The sequence below is a fragment of the Histomonas meleagridis genome (assembly GCF_020186115.1).
Source record: "Histomonas meleagridis strain 2922-C6/04-10x chromosome Unknown contig_146, whole genome shotgun sequence".
In the NCBI taxonomy this organism is placed as follows: Eukaryota; Parabasalia; order Tritrichomonadida; family Dientamoebidae; genus Histomonas; species Histomonas meleagridis.
The window spans coordinates 144,575-161,412 of NW_027150775.1; the positions used below are offsets into that span (position 1 = coordinate 144,575).

The following is a 16,838-nucleotide window of genomic DNA, read 5'->3' on the forward strand; positions in this document are numbered from 1 at the left end:
TGTTTGAATTGACTGCCATTCATGTGTGTTTATTATTCATTTTTTACATCTTTTCCTTTTTTAATTTCTGAACATAGTTATTAAAGGCAGCTACGTTAACACCAGGGAATAATCCAACATTTGCCCTGAAGAATTTTGAAATGTCCTTAAAGCTCGGTCTATTCTCTGTCACACCACTCCAACATCTATCCAACAATCCAAGGAATTCCTTTGGCGTATCATAAGGAACATCTGGTCTCACTCCTTGACACACCTTCATCACCAATTCACCCATCGACTTAACGTCCCCGAATGCGGGTGCCCCTGTCAAAACCTCCGACATGACCACCCCGTACGAGTAAACGTCCGCCGATCCGTTATATTCGGCTCCTTGTAACAGTTCAGGCGCCATATAAATAGGCGATCCGACCATTTGGGACTGCCTCATTTTCTCTTTTTCATTTACCATTAATTTTGAGAACCCGAAATCACATACGACAGGTTCGTTATTAGATGTCATTAAAACATTCGCAGGCTTTAAGTCGCGATGAACAATTCCTAACTTAGAATGAATGTAACGCATCGCTTCTGCAATGCCATAAAGGACTATCATCTTAAATGTTGGATCACTAACTCGATTTTGATCAATGTAATCTTGCAAAGAACCATTCGGCAAATATTCAGTAAGAATCACTGGAGATGGATCTTCAGCTGATGCCTTAAGTGTGAGCCCATGAAGATGAAGAACTGCCGGATGACTTGCAAACGCAAGAAGTTCAACTTCGCGCAAAAATTGGATCTGATCAAATGATGTTATGATATCAACAAAAATATGTTTGGCAGCAAATAGGTTCCCGGTGCTGTTCTCCCGAACAAGAAAGACATCGCCATAAGAACCTTTGCCTAATTGACGTATGGTGGTGTAATTTTTTAGATCAATGATTTTTTCATGAAGAAAATGATGTTCAACTTTGGTCTTGGGTACTTTCTCTTTCTCCTTTTCATGCGTCTCTTGTGGTTGTGGTGGAGTGGGATATTGAGGTTGTGGAGTTGTAGAGTATTGAACGGATGGTGATGGCTGAGGACTTGGATATAATTGTGGTTGCTGCTGTTGTTGCTGTGGTGGTGGTTGCTGCTGTGGTGGAACCGCGGGATACTGAATGGAAGGAGATGCTTGTGGATATGTTGGCTGAGATTGATAAGTAGGTATTGTTGGATTTTGAGATTGGATTGTCTGTGAATACACTGGTGGTTGAGTATGTTGATAATCTGTGGTTGATTGGGTTGGCGCTTGTGTTGATGTTAGATCTTGACCCTTCATTTTGATTTTGACCATTTGGATCCTTTTCCTGACTGTTTCAAGCTGCCCAAGCAACTTTATTGTGAGTTCTTTATTATTTTTTTCACGATTTAAAATTGATTGATAAACTAATTGTGATTTATTGAAATAATCTAAAGAAGAGTCAAAATTGCATTTTTTGTACTCTTCTGATCCAAGATTCGCTAAATCAACTGCCTTTTTGATTTCTTGACTCGGGATGTATTTCTTTGTCATTTCTTTTCTGAATAAAAAGGTTAATGAAAATATTAAATGCTTTACATAAAAACAGCCCTATCGACTTGCCTTTTTGATGAAATTGAATCAAAATGTTTGGAAAAAGTGGAAAAACCGTTGGACTTCAACCATTTTTGAATTGCTGGTGTACACCGGAAAAAAACGGTTATTCTTCTTGTTGCTGCCTTAGAAGCATTTTAATTCAACATTGATTAATTTGTGGTTTGCTTTTTTTTGAAATGGTTCTTCATTTACTTTTTTGTGATCATGAAATTGGAAGATTTTTTAATTCTGCTTCTCCTTCATGCCACGTACCTTTCCAGACATTTTTATCTTTGTCTGTGTATGTTCCCGGCCCTTCCATTTTTCCATTTTCCCATTCGCCTTCAAAAAATGATCCATCCGGCCATGTATATATTCCATGTCCATGCATTTTTCCTGACTTCCATTCACCTTTATAAACAGAACCATCAATTGCTGTATAAACACCATATCCTTGGTATTGATCTTCAACAAATTCACCGTCATATGTTGCACCACCATCTGTATAAATTCCCGTCCCATGGCGTTTCATTTTTCCCCCAAAGCGTTGCCATTGTCCTTCATATTTTGCTAATGTAGCACGATGAGTAAAAATTCCTTCTCCTGCATTTGGCGGTGGAGGATCAAATTCATACCCATGTGTTTTGCCCTTAGCTACATTTTTTTTTGCAGGTGGACGATTTTGTTGTTCGCTTGTAGATGGTTTGGGAGGCATTATTTAACGGATTTTCTGTCTCTTTTTCTGTACTTACAAGAAAAGTGAAAAGAACTAAGATTATCGTTCCAGATACCAACGGTTAGTAAAATTGTGCTGAAATTGATCGTTTTGATTGAGCATCAATGTACATGGATATGTCTTCCATCTATAAAAAGAATTCAAAGGTTTGTTATTAAAAGATGTACAATCTTTTTTGTCAAACTCCCTGAAGGTGTGCATATATATGTTTGTCTAATGATATTTGTCATTAAAAAGTTACAAAGTGAAATGGAACGTTTATAAAAAAATATCACAAACAAAATATCGTTACAAGTTCTTTATGATAAAAAATTCGAACACATAAATATTTAAAAGTTATTTCTTTTCCAAATCCTCAATTTCCCAAACTCTTAACTTGCAATCCATTCCCTAAGAAGCGAACATATTTCGGTATTGAATGTGCAAATTATTGTTTGTGTCCAAAGCCACAAAAGTTGCAGTATAACTCTGTCAGATATTATTTTCATAATTATTTATAAGTTTTACGACTGTTTCTTCTGAAGACGCGAAATTTTTTTTGTAAAACATTGTTAAACAAGTTATTGGACTATTTTCTTACAATTATATTGTTATTAATATTATATATCAATGCCACCATCTTCATAACATCAGATTGATTAGAAAACGTAGTATAAGTTGCTTCAAATTGCGTTTTGTTATATGATGATATTTGTTTCATTGTCGAAATAATATTTAATTACGCAACTTTTGTTATAAAAAAGGTCGATATTAAATGAGATCGTATTATAACTTTAAAGATGATAGTTAATGATGGAAACATTAACATTTCAAGTCATCCATCAAATACAATACATCGCAAGATATTTATTATCTGATGAAAACTTCATAAAGCCAATTGGCTTCTTACGTTGTAATGTTGATAATAATTTAATGTCAATAGGTTTGGAGATGTTCGTTTTTGGTATTAATTCTGTTAATGACCAATGGAAATCTTCTGTCGTTTCTTCTTCTTCTTCTTCTTAATATTTATGTGATGGTTCACTGTTATCATTGGGTCTAATTGGTGATTCATCTTCTATAAAGTCTATATCAAATGAATCACTATTATCTGAGAAATCATATTCCGATGAAAGTGGTAAATTACCATGATTTTTCTATTTGAAGAATAAGTGGATCAATTGTGTTACGTGAAAAATGATTCCATTCTTCATTATCGTCAAAATCATCAATAATTTCTAATAAAATACCCCAATATGATGCATTGATTGATTTAATGAATCAACAATGTCTGATATCAGATACCGATGAAAAAGATTTTTGAAAAGTGTCAAAAATGAAAGGTGAAGTGAAGTGTTTTTGCAAACAAAGCTTTTGTGGGCTCGATGATTTGGTGTAGATCAAAATGTTTTACAACCATTCAATCATGTGTTTTGGCAAAAAGTGAACCAAATTTTAAATAAATTTTCCGGTGCTAAAAAAAATATTTAATTCAAAAATTCAAGCTCCCCAATTGGGCAAGCTGACATGTTTTGCAGGAAAAAATCATCGAATTATGTTTTTTTAATCTCATGCACTGTAAAAAAGCTTTGGTTACAAAATGTGTTACTTGGCCATTTGTTTTTTAAGGTACTCGAAAAAAATCAATTTAAATTTTACACACTATTTTTAATTTTTGCATCTCTTATCAGAGCAAATGAAGTTGGTCTCCAAGTCAAATATGAGAATAATCATGTTTTACTAAATTGGACAGGTCAATCATCACCAGATTTAATATATTCAGTTTTTTCTCAAAAAAATGGATCAAATTGGAAACCACTTAGCACATTTGATTTCAACACAACAAAAAGTATCAAAGTACTTAATGTATATCCAAATACAAGTACTAAAGTCAATTTTGTATATAAATCACAACCAACAGTAAATATAACACTTCCACTTTCTGCTGTTCTTAAAGTTTGGATCGAAGGAGGTTATTATATATATAATGGAACAAATTATAGTTATGAAAGCTTAGGAACAAACTTCGAATCACAAGACGAAATTATAAATGTTACACCAATCTCAAGTAGTGATTTTGAATCGATGAGTTTAGAAAGTATGAAAAATTATGATATCATTGTAATTGGTATCATGGATTCGAATGGCGGGCCTTATTGCCAACCATACAGCGAAACAGTTCAACGCGTTTCGCAATATATTGATCTTGGCTATGGTGTTTTATTTGGTCACGATGTAATTGGTTATTTTTATGGGAACTCTTTTGGCTATGGACAAATTGCAGACAAATTCGGAATTAAACTTGGGACGGAGCCATGCTCTGTATCTGGTTATTGCTCTCCAGGTACACTTAGTTCAAGCTGGGAACATTACTCAAATGAATTCAAAGTTACAAATCGAGGTTTAGTTACTAACTATCCATACAACATTCCAAATGGCGTTTTGCCAATAAGTCAAACGCATACGAATTCAAATGCAGCATTTGGCGATGTTTGGGCTGAATTAGGCGAATTTGCTACTGGAACTAATAAAAATTTTACAGAAGCCGAATCATATCCATGGGAACTTGATGGGTATTCAGAGGTAAGATATGGTAATCCGCACTATTACTTAACTACATATAAAAACACTGCAATGATTCAGACAGGACATACATTAGCTAGTGCAACATTATATGAGCGACAGCTTCTTACGAATACTATTTACTATTTATATCAGCGAACACCACTTCAGTATTCGTATGATAATTCAGTCGAGCCGCCGAAATTAAATCCACCAAATATTACACGAATTGAAGGCAAAAGATCAGTTGAAATCAGCACAGATAATAATTATATCACTGAAAGCATTAATTATAAAGTTATTGGCAATGCAACAAATGGAACTAAATTATGTGAATCATCGCCAGTTCAATTTAATCTCACCACATATGTCGAAAAATATTATTACATTATTGATGAAAACGAAAGCACAAACATTACGAAAGATAGCACAAACGCCACCAAAACAACGAACGGCACCATCTCAGATATCCGAGACGGCGATCTTTATGTCCATGTTGCGTCAATTGACAACTATGAAGCATTAAGTGACACATCGCACTTCTTCTTGTATAAAGAGACTTCGACATTGACATTTTCCGAATCGAATACATACAGTCAATCGAATACATACACTAATTCGAATACATATACAAAGTCGAATGCATTTTCGCAAAGTCATACGTATACTCAATCGAACGCATTTACACCATCGCTTCCTGTTGGCGCATCTTTATCACATACGTTTACACTTCTCTACAAAATAACATATACAAATTCAATAACACTTAAGACTATTCATATCATAGATTCATTTATTAATTCGTTCACATATTATCATTCTGAAAACACATATTTGGAAATATTATCAAATACGCAATTAATTTATTACGAATATGATTTTATTTCGTATTCCTATTTGGAGAAATCTTATTATTTTGGCTTCTACATATTAGTGTTCATTAATGTTGAAAAGACAGATAAAATAAGTTCTAAAGTTTTGATTGGAATAATTTGCGGTTCGTTTGCTTTCGTGTTGGTCATGATTGGAATGGTCATTTTCTTGGTTAAAAAAGGAAAAAAAAAGGAAAAGGAAATAAGTTCTTCAAACTACGATGTGACCACAACAGCAAAAAGCCCTTCCACTGGACATGTTCAAGAGAACCAAGAAATCGATTTAAACTTAACTGATGTTGTAAATAACGAAAATGATAACTGGATATAGTCCATATATATAATGAATAAAACTTTTTTGTTTGTTTATAAATTTTACATAAATGAGGAAAATGATAATTACAGATGATAATAATGTATTAGATTTCGATCGAGATAAAATTAAAGCTGTGAGATAAACGATCAAAATGACTTCAAAATATGACTTTTTGTGCAGGTTTTTTCAGTCGTGTAAACCGTCGTTTTCAAAAGGTTATCAAAAAAATGGCAAAATTTCCAAAATTTCATTTATTCACATGAAACCTCAAGGAAATGATCCTTCTCTGCCACATCCAAACGGAGATCCAACAATTCCAGGACAACACGTTGACGGAAGAACGCCAAATGAAAGAAGATATATTGATTTTCCTGATAATCCAGACTTATATGGACAAATTGAACCAGGTGTAGAACCACATGATATGCGAAGGCCACAAATATATCAAGATCGACGTGATCCTAGTCCACTTCGAGATTTTGCACCTCCTGGTCAAGCACCACCAATTGGAAGTCCAAATTCACCTTTTTATGGTATAGATGGACAAGGTGGTCTTAGGCAACCAAGGCAACGATCACCATTAATGGTTCAAAACCCACGTGGTGATTATGACCAAATGGTAGCAATGGGAATGATTGACCCGCCCCCAGGATTCGAAGACGATCACTCTTTACCTGGGCTGCCCCCACCTCGGGGTGGCCCGCGGGGCGGTTTCAACCCACCCGGGTTTCCACGGGGCGGCCCGCGAGGCGGCGGTTTTGATCCTCCTGGGTTTGGCGGCGGATTTTCATTTTGTTAAAAATCATTTAAACCAAAAATAAACACATTTTATTGATTAACATTTTTTTCTTTTAAGTCGTTTGCCTTTTTTTTCCACATTTCCAAATTACAATTTAACTGATCGACGGTTGGCATAATTTGCGGCAATGCTTGTGCCAACGAAAAGAACGCGGGGTTAGCGATGAACAATAAGAAAGCGATTTGTTCCTGTGCGATCAACAAATCGCTTTCATTTTTACCGTTAATTTTATTTAGTTGATACGTCCATTTTTCATAACTTTGGAAAGATTGAGTTGTTGGGTATAAACTTGCGCATTTTAATACCATTTTCAGTAACAGCACTCTATGGTGGACGGAGTTCAAGTTCAAAATCATTTGTGGGTAAATCAAGTTACTAAACTTCGACACGATTTCAAAGTGTTGCGACATATCTGTTGACAAAATCAACGAAATGATTAAATGCCACAATTGATTCCGTTGATTGATATCGATGTTTTCGAAGATGTTTTCTTCTTCTTTTTCGATGATTCGAATGGTTTCTTCGCAATGATGAATTTCTTCAATTGGCCGATTTCGATATAAGAACAAAAACGCAATTTCGGAGTCTTCATTTAACATTTGATTATTAATTGCAGAGTGATCAATGTCTTGACAAATCGAAGCGATTAATAATCCTAAAACTTCGATCTTCGACAAGACTTCGGAAAGTTTTGTATTCGATATTATATAATATACGAATTTTACTGTTGAAACCACTTTTTTCCAATTATAAAATTCGTTTTCTGTATACTTAGAGTAAACAGTCAATAAGAAACGAACTAATTTAAAGTTATTAATTTGAAATGTGATTGATAACTTTAAATCATAAAAATAAGAAATCAAAAGTTTAAATTGTTCTAATTCATTCATCATTGATATGTCATATCTAAACGAAGAGTATTTAGTTAATTCTTCCGGCTTTAACATTATTTGTGAAGCAGGTAAATAAGTTTTACTTTCTTCCGATGATATTAAATTCGACAAAATTATCGCAAGTGATTGACAAGAAGTATTTGTTCCATATATATCAAATGCAACGCCTGCAAATGAAGCGAAAGCCTTTAAAAGCTTTTCATCTTCATTCGTAAATATTCCGCCATTTGATATCATGTTTTTATTAGTTAATTCAATCACAGCTACAATTTTATTATTCGATTTAACAGGTACCGCTAATATCGATTTAGTTTTATAGCCAGTCTTTTGATCTACAGAAGGATCAAATCGTTTATCTTTATACGCGTCGGGTATATTTAATATTATATCATATTTAGCTACATATCCAACAATACCTTTTCCTTTAACAATTGAAATTTGTCTTTCTTCTTCACTTAAAAACGTTGTATTAAAATTCATGTTTTTATCATCTATAAAAAACATTGCACATCTTTCAGCTTGTAAAAGATCGCATGTAATATTCATTATATGATGTAATATTATTGGAACTGATTTACTTCTTAAGAATATAATTAATGTATCTAATAAAGCTTGTGATTTCTTTGTCGATAAAATCGAACTTTCAATAACATTCGAATTAGCTAATGCTATACCAGTAAATATTGACATAGCTTTAGCTAATTCTGCATCACTATCATTAAATGATTCACTATTTAACTTATTCATTAATTGTACGACAGCAATTATATTACCATTTTGATCATTGACTGGAATCGTTAATAAACTTTTCGTTCGATAACCAGTCATTTTATCAATCGAAGAATTAAATCGTGAATCTTCATACACGTCAGCGATATTAATGATTTCTCCAGTCGTAGCTACATGTCCTGCAATACCAGCGTTTATAGGTAATAATAATGATTTATCAGTACCTTGCGCTACTTTTGATATTAAATGTGTTTTAGTTTCATCAATAGTAAATAATGATGCACGTTCTGCGCCTATTAAACTACATGCGTTCTTTAATATTGTATCAACTAATACACAAATACTTGTTTGCCGTGATAAACTTTCAGCTGTTTGTAATAACGATGCTAATTTCTCTTGTACTCTTAAAGCAAAATGTAAATCATTTGTTCTTTTGTAATAATTCATTGATAAGTTTAATGTCGGTGATGCACCTAATGCAATTATTGATAACTTACGTAAATCTTTTGTATTAAAACATGGCATATGTTTCTTTGCTCGACAAATGATAACAGAAAATACTTCGTCTTTGAATATTAATGGAATCCCAATTAAAGATCGTGATTTATATTGACCATCCATCTCCGAGTTATATGCTTTATGTTCACATGCATATGAACAATTTACTAATGTCTTATGATCAAATATGTAACCGGCAATTCCAGACTTATTTATAGAAATACTTTTCTTTTGGATGTTCTTTCCTATTGTTTCAAACCAAAAAATGTTTTTCGGATCTTTAAAATATATATTAACATCTTCTGGTGTGATTAAGTCATTAATTAATGTCTTTAATGTAGATAAAAGACTAAAAAAATTGGTTTGCTTGGAAATTAATTTTGCTAAGATTCGAAAGTTCTTTGAAGTCTCTTTAATATCGCCATTAAACTTCCGGAAAACTCGATAAAGTCTTGACGAAAAAAAATTAAGTAATGTTAAATCACTTTGTGGCCAATACATATAAGAAGCTCCTGATTTATGGATTTTATCTATTAACATTAAGACGCCATATAATTGATCTGTGGTTGGATCAATAATAGGTTCTGCTAAAATAATATCAGAATCTTCACAAAATGGATAATCATATTCTTCACTAAATAATGGTGATGTTAAAGGATTAGGTGCTACAACTTGACGTTGTTCAGATGCAGCTGTCCCAATTAGGCCAACTTTATGGGGATACCGCATTAAACGGGAATGATTTATAAGCATTTTAGCTGATGGTATATTATACCATAACATTGATGTGCGACAACCGAAAAGTGACAGGGCGCCTTGTTCGATTTTAAACGCTAATTCTTGAATGCTCTCGGAAGTAAATAAGTCTTGGATTAGACGTACGATTTGCGCTACTTCAAAATATTGATGAAATGCAATTTCAAATGCTTTGGAAAATTGTTGTGATGAAAGTGATATAAAAAAATCATAGATTGTGTCTTCGTTAAAACGATTCCCTAAAATAGCAGATTTAAGAATTAATGTGTCTTCTTCAAGAAATTGTTCAAAATCTGGACCTTGTAAACTATTGACTTCTTCACAAAAAGTATAAGGCGAAAGTGATGGTGGAGCTGAATCTGGTATAGTAGCAAGAAATTGAACAAGATTTGTGGCTAATGGTGGTATTTCTGGAAAATCTGATTTATCAATTTGAATTGTATGAATGTTTTCTATCCTAGGGCCGCTGTCAGAACTATCATCTGAAAAAAATTCAGAATAATCAGATAGTTCATTTCCATTATCATCATTGGTTTCTGCTTGAGTTTCTGTTTGAATAGGTGTTGTTACAAACGTTGATTGTTGGTCTGAATTTTTATCTGAATCAAAGTCAACTTTTAATAGATTTCTGGTAATTTTTACATTTGATGGACGAATTTTTGGAAGTGGTTTTACAAAAATCGTAGCCCTTTTTGGAAATCTTGTAGGTTGGTTATTTCCTCTCTGATCTGATTTTTTTTGTGAAATTAATGAATCTTCTCTCTTTTTAGAAGTAACAGTTCCTCTTTTATAACCTGGATTACGAGACGTTCTAGTTGGCGTTTTTGATGGTGAAAAGTAAGGTACATTTTGTGCAATATGATCATAGAAACGTTTCATTAATCGATTAATTAACGAACTTTATGGGGTGCCCTGTTTTAAAATTTGTGCAAAAATCCAAAACAAGAAAAGAAAAGGAAAAATTTATTTAATTAAAAAGCAAACAAGTAACCTATTCATTAATGACCTTAGATTTCTTTACAATATCAATTATGTACCCGATGCAAATCATTGATACAAATATTAAAAAGATAATGATGGAATTTCGCCTAACTTTTTCTTTGGATGAAGGAATGAGTGCTCGGATGGTTTTTTTGAAAAGATTTATAAAAGCAAAAAATACCAAAATAAAAATATTTTTGTCATTATTCTCATCTGCTTCAACTATTTCGTTGGATATAGTAGTTTTGGTGGATCTAATTTCGTTGAGCTTTTTTGAAAAATTTTGAATTTCTTCAGCTTGAGTCGAATCCTTTTTTTCATTTTCAGACACAAAACCAGATTTGTTATTTGTTGGTTGATTGTATCTCTTTCTTATACGTCTTCCAAGAGCAGATTCTTTGAGTTCTGTTTGTTCGTTTGATAGAGGCTGGTTCATTTGCGTTGGTGCGTCAAAACCGCATTTCATACGTTTAAAATTTGATTTTTTTTTTGCTTGTTTCTTGATAACTCCAATGGACTTATATTAGTAAATTGGATAAATATTTAGTACTTTAATAGTTTGCTGAATATTTATTAAAGCACCCCATGTCCATCAGTTTTTATGTGATCAACATATACTTTAAGATCAATTCTTTTTTTTTTAACAATAGCAAAGAATATTGAGACAAACATATAAATAATTAAGTTTATATTTGATATTTATGATAAGTTTTTAACAAATAATTGTTTTTTATTTATCTTATTAAACAAAGTTTCTTCTTAAGATGGACAATTCAAAAGTTTATACAAAAGTGTAAACAACCAAAAAACGTTAAAAACTGAAAGCGCTTTTATTTGAACCAATTAATTACATCTTTGACAAAATCGGCCGCATCATCAATCACACCACCTACACCAAATTTCAAAAATGTAGATGGCATTGATTCAGCAGATGTTAGTGGTAAGCCTTTTGAATCTGACCCATAAAATCCTAAGAAAATTTTGTAGCTATTCCCACTGCACGCGGCAGTGGCAGGATTGCTAAAGTAACATGTGTCGTCATTTTCTACTCTTCGATCTTTACAAGAATTAGAATCAAAAGAAGTATCCCATCCGATTCCAGTCATGTTTCCATTGTCCAAGTGAATAAGGGCGCTTAAGTATTCAACAGAAAAATCTCCTTTTCTAAGAACATGAGGTATTGATCTTGAACTTTCTGTTATAAGTGTAATCGTAGCATTTTCTGTAAGGTTTCTGATTGTACAATTTGGATCTGGGATTTCGAGGAGAGAGAGCTCATCAGCAGCTGGGTACCAACGAGAATATAAGTTAAAAGTACCATTCAGATCTGAAATTTGACATGTTACCTTAATACGATTTCCTCTTTCAATTCCGTCTGTAGCAAGAGAATTTCTGTTGCATTCTTCGGTTGTGCAAGGATCTGCACAAAATGCTATGCAAGCCAGTACAAAAAACATGTTCTAATTTGGTTTTTTAATAGTTTACACAATTAATTTGGGGTGTCCCGAAGTTTTCGGTGTCTGATTTCTAGAACCCGTTAAAACCGGTCATTGTAAACGGCCTCTCAGTAAATCATTAACGTACTTAACCGCCTATGCATCACAAACAACATTTTGATTATACACATGCAACTGTCTTCCACAGAAAAAAAAATGATCATAGATTTGATCATCCATTTTTTGTCTTGAATTTGTCATTTTATGTAATATTTTCAAATTCCCATAAATAATATTTTTTTTTTTTTTTGATTTTGCTTTGTTAGCAGAATTTCATATTTGTGCAGTGTTTTATTTCCAACAGAATTTCATATTTGTGCAGTGTTTTTATTTCCAACAGAATTTCATATTTGTGCAGTGTTTTATTTCCAACAGAATTTCATATTTGTGCAGTGTTTTATTTCCAACAGAATTTCATATTTGTGCAGTGTTTTATTTCCAACAGAATTTCATATTTGTGCAGTGTTTTATTTCCAACAGAATTTCATATTTGTGCAGTGTTTTATTTCCATCAGAATTTCATATTTGTGCAGTGTTTTATTTCCAACAGAATTTCATATTTGTGCAGTGTTTTATTTCCAACAGAATTTCATATTTGTGCAGTGTTTTATTTCCAACAGAATTTCATATTTGTGCAGTGTTTTATTTCCAACAGAATTTCATATTTGTGCAGTGTTTTATTTCCAACAGAATTTCATATTTGTGCAGTGTTTTATTTCCAACAGAATTTCATATTTGTGCAGTGTTTTTATTTCCAACAGAATTTCATATTTGTGCAGTGTTTTATTTCCAACAGAATTTCATATTTGTGCAGTGTTTTATTTCCAACAGAATTTCATATTTGTGCAGTGTTTTATTTCCAACAGAATTTCATATTTGTGCAGTGTTTTATTTCCAACAGAATTTCATATTTGTGCAGTGTTTTATTTCCAACAGAATTTCATATTTGTGCAGTGTTTTATTTCCAACAGAATTTCATATTTGTGCAGTGTTTTATTTCCAACAGAATTTCATATTTGTGCAGTGTTTTATTTCCAACAGAATTTCATATTTGTGCAGTGTTTTATTTCCAACAGAATTTCATATTTGTGCAGTGTTTTATTTCCAACAGAATTTCATATTTGTGCAGTGTTTTATTTCCAACAGAATTTCATATTTGTGCAGTGTTTTATTTCCAACAGAATTTCATATTTGTGCAGTGTTTTATTTCCAACAGAATTTCATATTTGTGCAGTGTTTTATTTCCAACAGAATTTCATATTTGTGCAGTGTTTTATTTCCAACAGAATTTCATATTTGTGCAGTGTTTTATTTCCAACAGAATTTCATATTTGTGCAGTGTTTTATTTCCAACAGAATTTCATATTTGTGCAGTGTTTTATTTCCAACAGAATTTCATATTTGTGCAGTGTTTTATTTCCAACAGAATTTCATATTTGTGCAGTGTTTTATTTCCAACAGAATTTCATATTTGTGCAGTGTTTTATTTCCAACAGAATTTCATATTTGTGCAGTGTTTTATTTCCAACAGAATTTCATATTTGTGCAGTGTTTTATTTCCAACAGAATTTCATATTTGTGCAGTGTTTTATTTCCAACAGAATTTCATATTTGTGCAGTGTTTTATTTCCAACAGAATTTCATATTTGTGCAGTGTTTTATTTCCAACAGAATTTCATATTTGTGCAGTGTTTTATTTCCAACAGAATTTCATATTTGTGCAGTGTTTTATTTCCATCAGAATTTCATATTTGTGCAGTGTTTTATTTCCAACAGAATTTCATATTTGTGCAGTGTTTTATTTCCAACAGAATTTCATATTTGTGCAGTGTTTTATTTCCATCAGAATTTCATATTTGTGCAGTGTTTAATTTCCAACAGAATTTCATATTTGTGCAGTGTTTAATTTCCAACAGAATTTCATATTTGTGCAATGTTTTATTTCCATCAGAATTTCATCTTTGAGATCATTTTAATTTTTTTCACAAATGCAATCAAACTATAGGTTTATTAAGCGTAATTTTGACTTAGTAACTTTGTAATTTCTTCTTTTGCGCCTTCCGCGTTGTCTCCCTGATATTCCTGGCACACTACATCGAGCGGCGTTTTATCTTCGTTATTCACCGGCTGTTTAATTACGTAATTTTGTACCAAAATCTTCACTGCTTCCACAGAACCATATTTTGTAGCCCAATGCAAAGGTGTGTCACCATTTTTATCCGCAATATTTATATCGATTTCCTCCTTACTTACCAAATAATCGATTATCAAAATGTGGTTCATCTTACAAGCGAAGTGAAGAGGTGTATCTCCACTTCTATTACATATATTTACATTTACGTGGCATCTATCGATTAGATATTGTAACACTAGAAGATGTCCATTAATCACCGCCATGTTAATATATATGTTATGATTCTTCGCATGCACTTTATTCAGATCCACCTTTTTGACTTCAACTAAATATTGTAGACTTGAAATGTTCCCATGTTCCGCCGCAGTAAAGAGATCAGGTTCAAACGCATTCGGATACGGCGGGTTATTTACGAATTTCGGCGTTGTTATTTTCAGTATATATAATCGTAATTCTCTTAATGAACATTTCGAAGCAAGTTTTAAAAGGCCGACTTCGTCTTCGTTCTTAATGGTGGGCGGAATTCGAACAACTTCAATAAGATATCGAACACTATTTAAGTCATTCTTTTCAAGTGCTTTAAAGATGTCTGTCTCGAAGTCCGCTGGCGGTAGTTTAACATGACGAACTTTGCAGAGATATTCGATGACGTTTTGTCTCTTTGATTTAAGCGCTGTATAAAACGCTGTGTCTCCAGTTAGTTCATTAGCTTCATTGATATCAACTTTTAGTCGCTCAACGAAGTATTGGATCATTGGAAGATCTCCAATCGTTACTGCTAATATAAATGGCGTTTCTCCAGTTTCATGATTTATAGTTTTGATGGAAGCGTCCGCATTTTCGATTAGATATTGTACAATTGGAAGATGTCCACTATTAATTGCAGTTGTTAATAATGTTTCGCCTTTATCATTAGTTTCATCGATCGAAACTTTACTGTTCTCAATGATATATTTAACACTCGGTAAATGCCCATTTTTGACTGCTTCGAATAAGTTCGATTGAAAGTCTTCTGGCGGTAATGAAACTTTAAGAACATTCGCAAGATAATTCATTACTTCTTCGTTATGAGGTACTGAGGAATAGAAAAGAGAGTTTTCGCCATTTTTGTTCGTTTTAAGTGGATCAACTTTTGCTTTCTCAACAAGATATTTAACAATTGGAAGATATCCTTTACGCGCTGCCCAATGAAGTATTGTTATTTTTTGTTGATTTAAATTTATAAGATCTGGCAGTGTATCCTCAATTGGGGTAATCTGATTCAAAAAATAAAGGACAACTTTTCGACTGTTGTTTTCCCACGCATATGTTATCGGGGCCTTTTCGTCAAATTTGGATAATCCGATAGTTTCAATAAGATATTTAACAACTTCAAGTTGGTCGTGGATACACGCAACTTGTAGTGGCGTGTTACCATTTTTATCTCTGATTTCAGGGTCAATGCCGCAATCTTCAATCAGATATTGAACAACTGGAAGTTGGCCATATTGTGCTGCAAGATGAAGAGGAGTGGTCCCAAGCTGATTCTTTTCTTTGGCATCAACATCAGCTTTTTCAACGAGGAATTTGACACTTTCAAGATTTCCTGTTTGAGCTGCGAGATGGATTTGATGTACAAAATTCGCGGGCGTGCCCATGACAGACTTGTTTGCTGTGCAGAGATATCGGAAAATAAGTCCTTTTTTTTCTTCGAATGCAACATTGAGAGGGGTTCGACCGCCACGGTTTTTAACTGTTGGATCTGCACATCCCTTTTCGATAAGATATTGTACAAGTAAAAGATCTCCGTTGGAAACTGCTATGTGTAAAAGAGTGTTCCCACTCTTGGAATCTAATGCGTCCGGATCAAAGCCACGTCTTTCAATATTATATTGAACACTACGGATATTTCCTTTTTGAGCTGCACTGAAAATATTATCAACATAATCCAAAGGTTTTGAATATATGGGAGGAAAACGCTCAGACGAGATATTTTGATTTTCTGATACTAAGGCATAAGATTTATAGCACATGCGTGCAAGGGAAACAATGCATTCTTTAATTTCTTCAAACTTCACAAATAAATTGCGATTAGTGTTCTCTACAGAAAGGATCCCTTTCAACTTTTTGTCAAGGGCCTTTAGAATTTCCTCGCTTTGAATTTGAGATCCGAGAAGAAGACCTTCGAAAAGCCTTTCTGTTTCCATTCTAAAATGTCAAAAAGACCACACAAAAAGTCAAACTTTTTGCTAACAATGGTGCCGGTTGTGATGTGCCATTTGAATACAAACAAAAATTTCTCCATTTTCAAAATTGAGAGCACATGTAAAAATCACTTCACTTGAGAGGGGGTTAAGAAATATGTTCACCTATGAGAGTAGATTCATTTGGTTGTTTGAAAGTCTTTTCTAGATCTTAAGACATGCTTCTAATTGAAATTCGTGCTACATCAATGTTTCGATGAAATTGTTTTTTATGCGATACAATATGAGGCTTTTTTAGAATAAGTTATGCTGTTTTATTCTGATTCGA

The 16,838-nt window shown here is 33.0% G+C and overlaps 7 protein-coding genes across 7 annotated transcripts; 2 read left to right on the forward strand and 5 right to left on the reverse strand.

The window, feature by feature from the left end:
• Positions 1 to 43: 43 nt before the first annotated feature.
• On the reverse strand, positions 44 to 1,534 carry GO595_001583 (TKL family protein kinase; the record flags this gene model as incomplete). The annotated part of the gene is made up of 1 exon (XM_067914397.1): positions 44 to 1,534. The coding sequence occupies one exon, from the start codon at positions 1,532 to 1,534 to the stop codon at positions 44 to 46; it is 1,491 nt and encodes a 496-aa protein (XP_067778159.1).
• Positions 1,535 to 1,799: 265 nt separating this feature from the next.
• Positions 1,800 to 2,291, reverse strand: GO595_001584 (MORN repeat protein; the record flags this gene model as incomplete). Its single annotated transcript, XM_067914398.1, has 1 exon — positions 1,800 to 2,291. The coding sequence occupies one exon, from the start codon at positions 2,289 to 2,291 to the stop codon at positions 1,800 to 1,802; it is 492 nt and encodes a 163-aa protein (XP_067778160.1).
• Positions 2,292 to 4,376: 2,085 nt separating this feature from the next.
• Positions 4,377 to 6,056, forward strand: GO595_001585 (Ig domain-containing protein; the record flags this gene model as incomplete). The annotated part of the gene is made up of 1 exon (XM_067914399.1): positions 4,377 to 6,056. One exon carries the CDS (start codon positions 4,377 to 4,379, stop codon positions 6,054 to 6,056), a length of 1,680 nt encoding a protein of 559 aa, XP_067778161.1.
• A 244-nt stretch (positions 6,057 to 6,300) lies between these two features.
• GO595_001586 (uncharacterized protein) lies at positions 6,301 to 6,840 on the forward strand (the record flags this gene model as incomplete). Its single annotated transcript, XM_067914400.1, has 1 exon — positions 6,301 to 6,840. The coding sequence occupies one exon, from the start codon at positions 6,301 to 6,303 to the stop codon at positions 6,838 to 6,840; it is 540 nt and encodes a 179-aa protein (XP_067778162.1).
• A 29-nt stretch (positions 6,841 to 6,869) lies between these two features.
• Positions 6,870 to 10,595, reverse strand: GO595_001587 (3'5'-cyclic nucleotide phosphodiesterase family protein; the record flags this gene model as incomplete). The annotated part of the gene is made up of 1 exon (XM_067914401.1): positions 6,870 to 10,595. One exon carries the CDS (start codon positions 10,593 to 10,595, stop codon positions 6,870 to 6,872), a length of 3,726 nt encoding a protein of 1,241 aa, XP_067778163.1.
• Positions 10,596 to 11,527: 932 nt separating this feature from the next.
• Positions 11,528 to 12,154, reverse strand: GO595_001588 (uncharacterized protein; the record flags this gene model as incomplete). Its single annotated transcript, XM_067914403.1, has 1 exon — positions 11,528 to 12,154. The coding sequence occupies one exon, from the start codon at positions 12,152 to 12,154 to the stop codon at positions 11,528 to 11,530; it is 627 nt and encodes a 208-aa protein (XP_067778164.1).
• Positions 12,155 to 14,203: 2,049 nt separating this feature from the next.
• Positions 14,204 to 16,513, reverse strand: GO595_001589 (serine/threonine-protein phosphatase 6 regulatory ankyrin repeat subunit B-like; the record flags this gene model as incomplete). The annotated part of the gene is made up of 1 exon (XM_067914404.1): positions 14,204 to 16,513. The coding sequence occupies one exon, from the start codon at positions 16,511 to 16,513 to the stop codon at positions 14,204 to 14,206; it is 2,310 nt and encodes a 769-aa protein (XP_067778165.1).
• Positions 16,514 to 16,838: the final 325 nt, after the last annotated feature.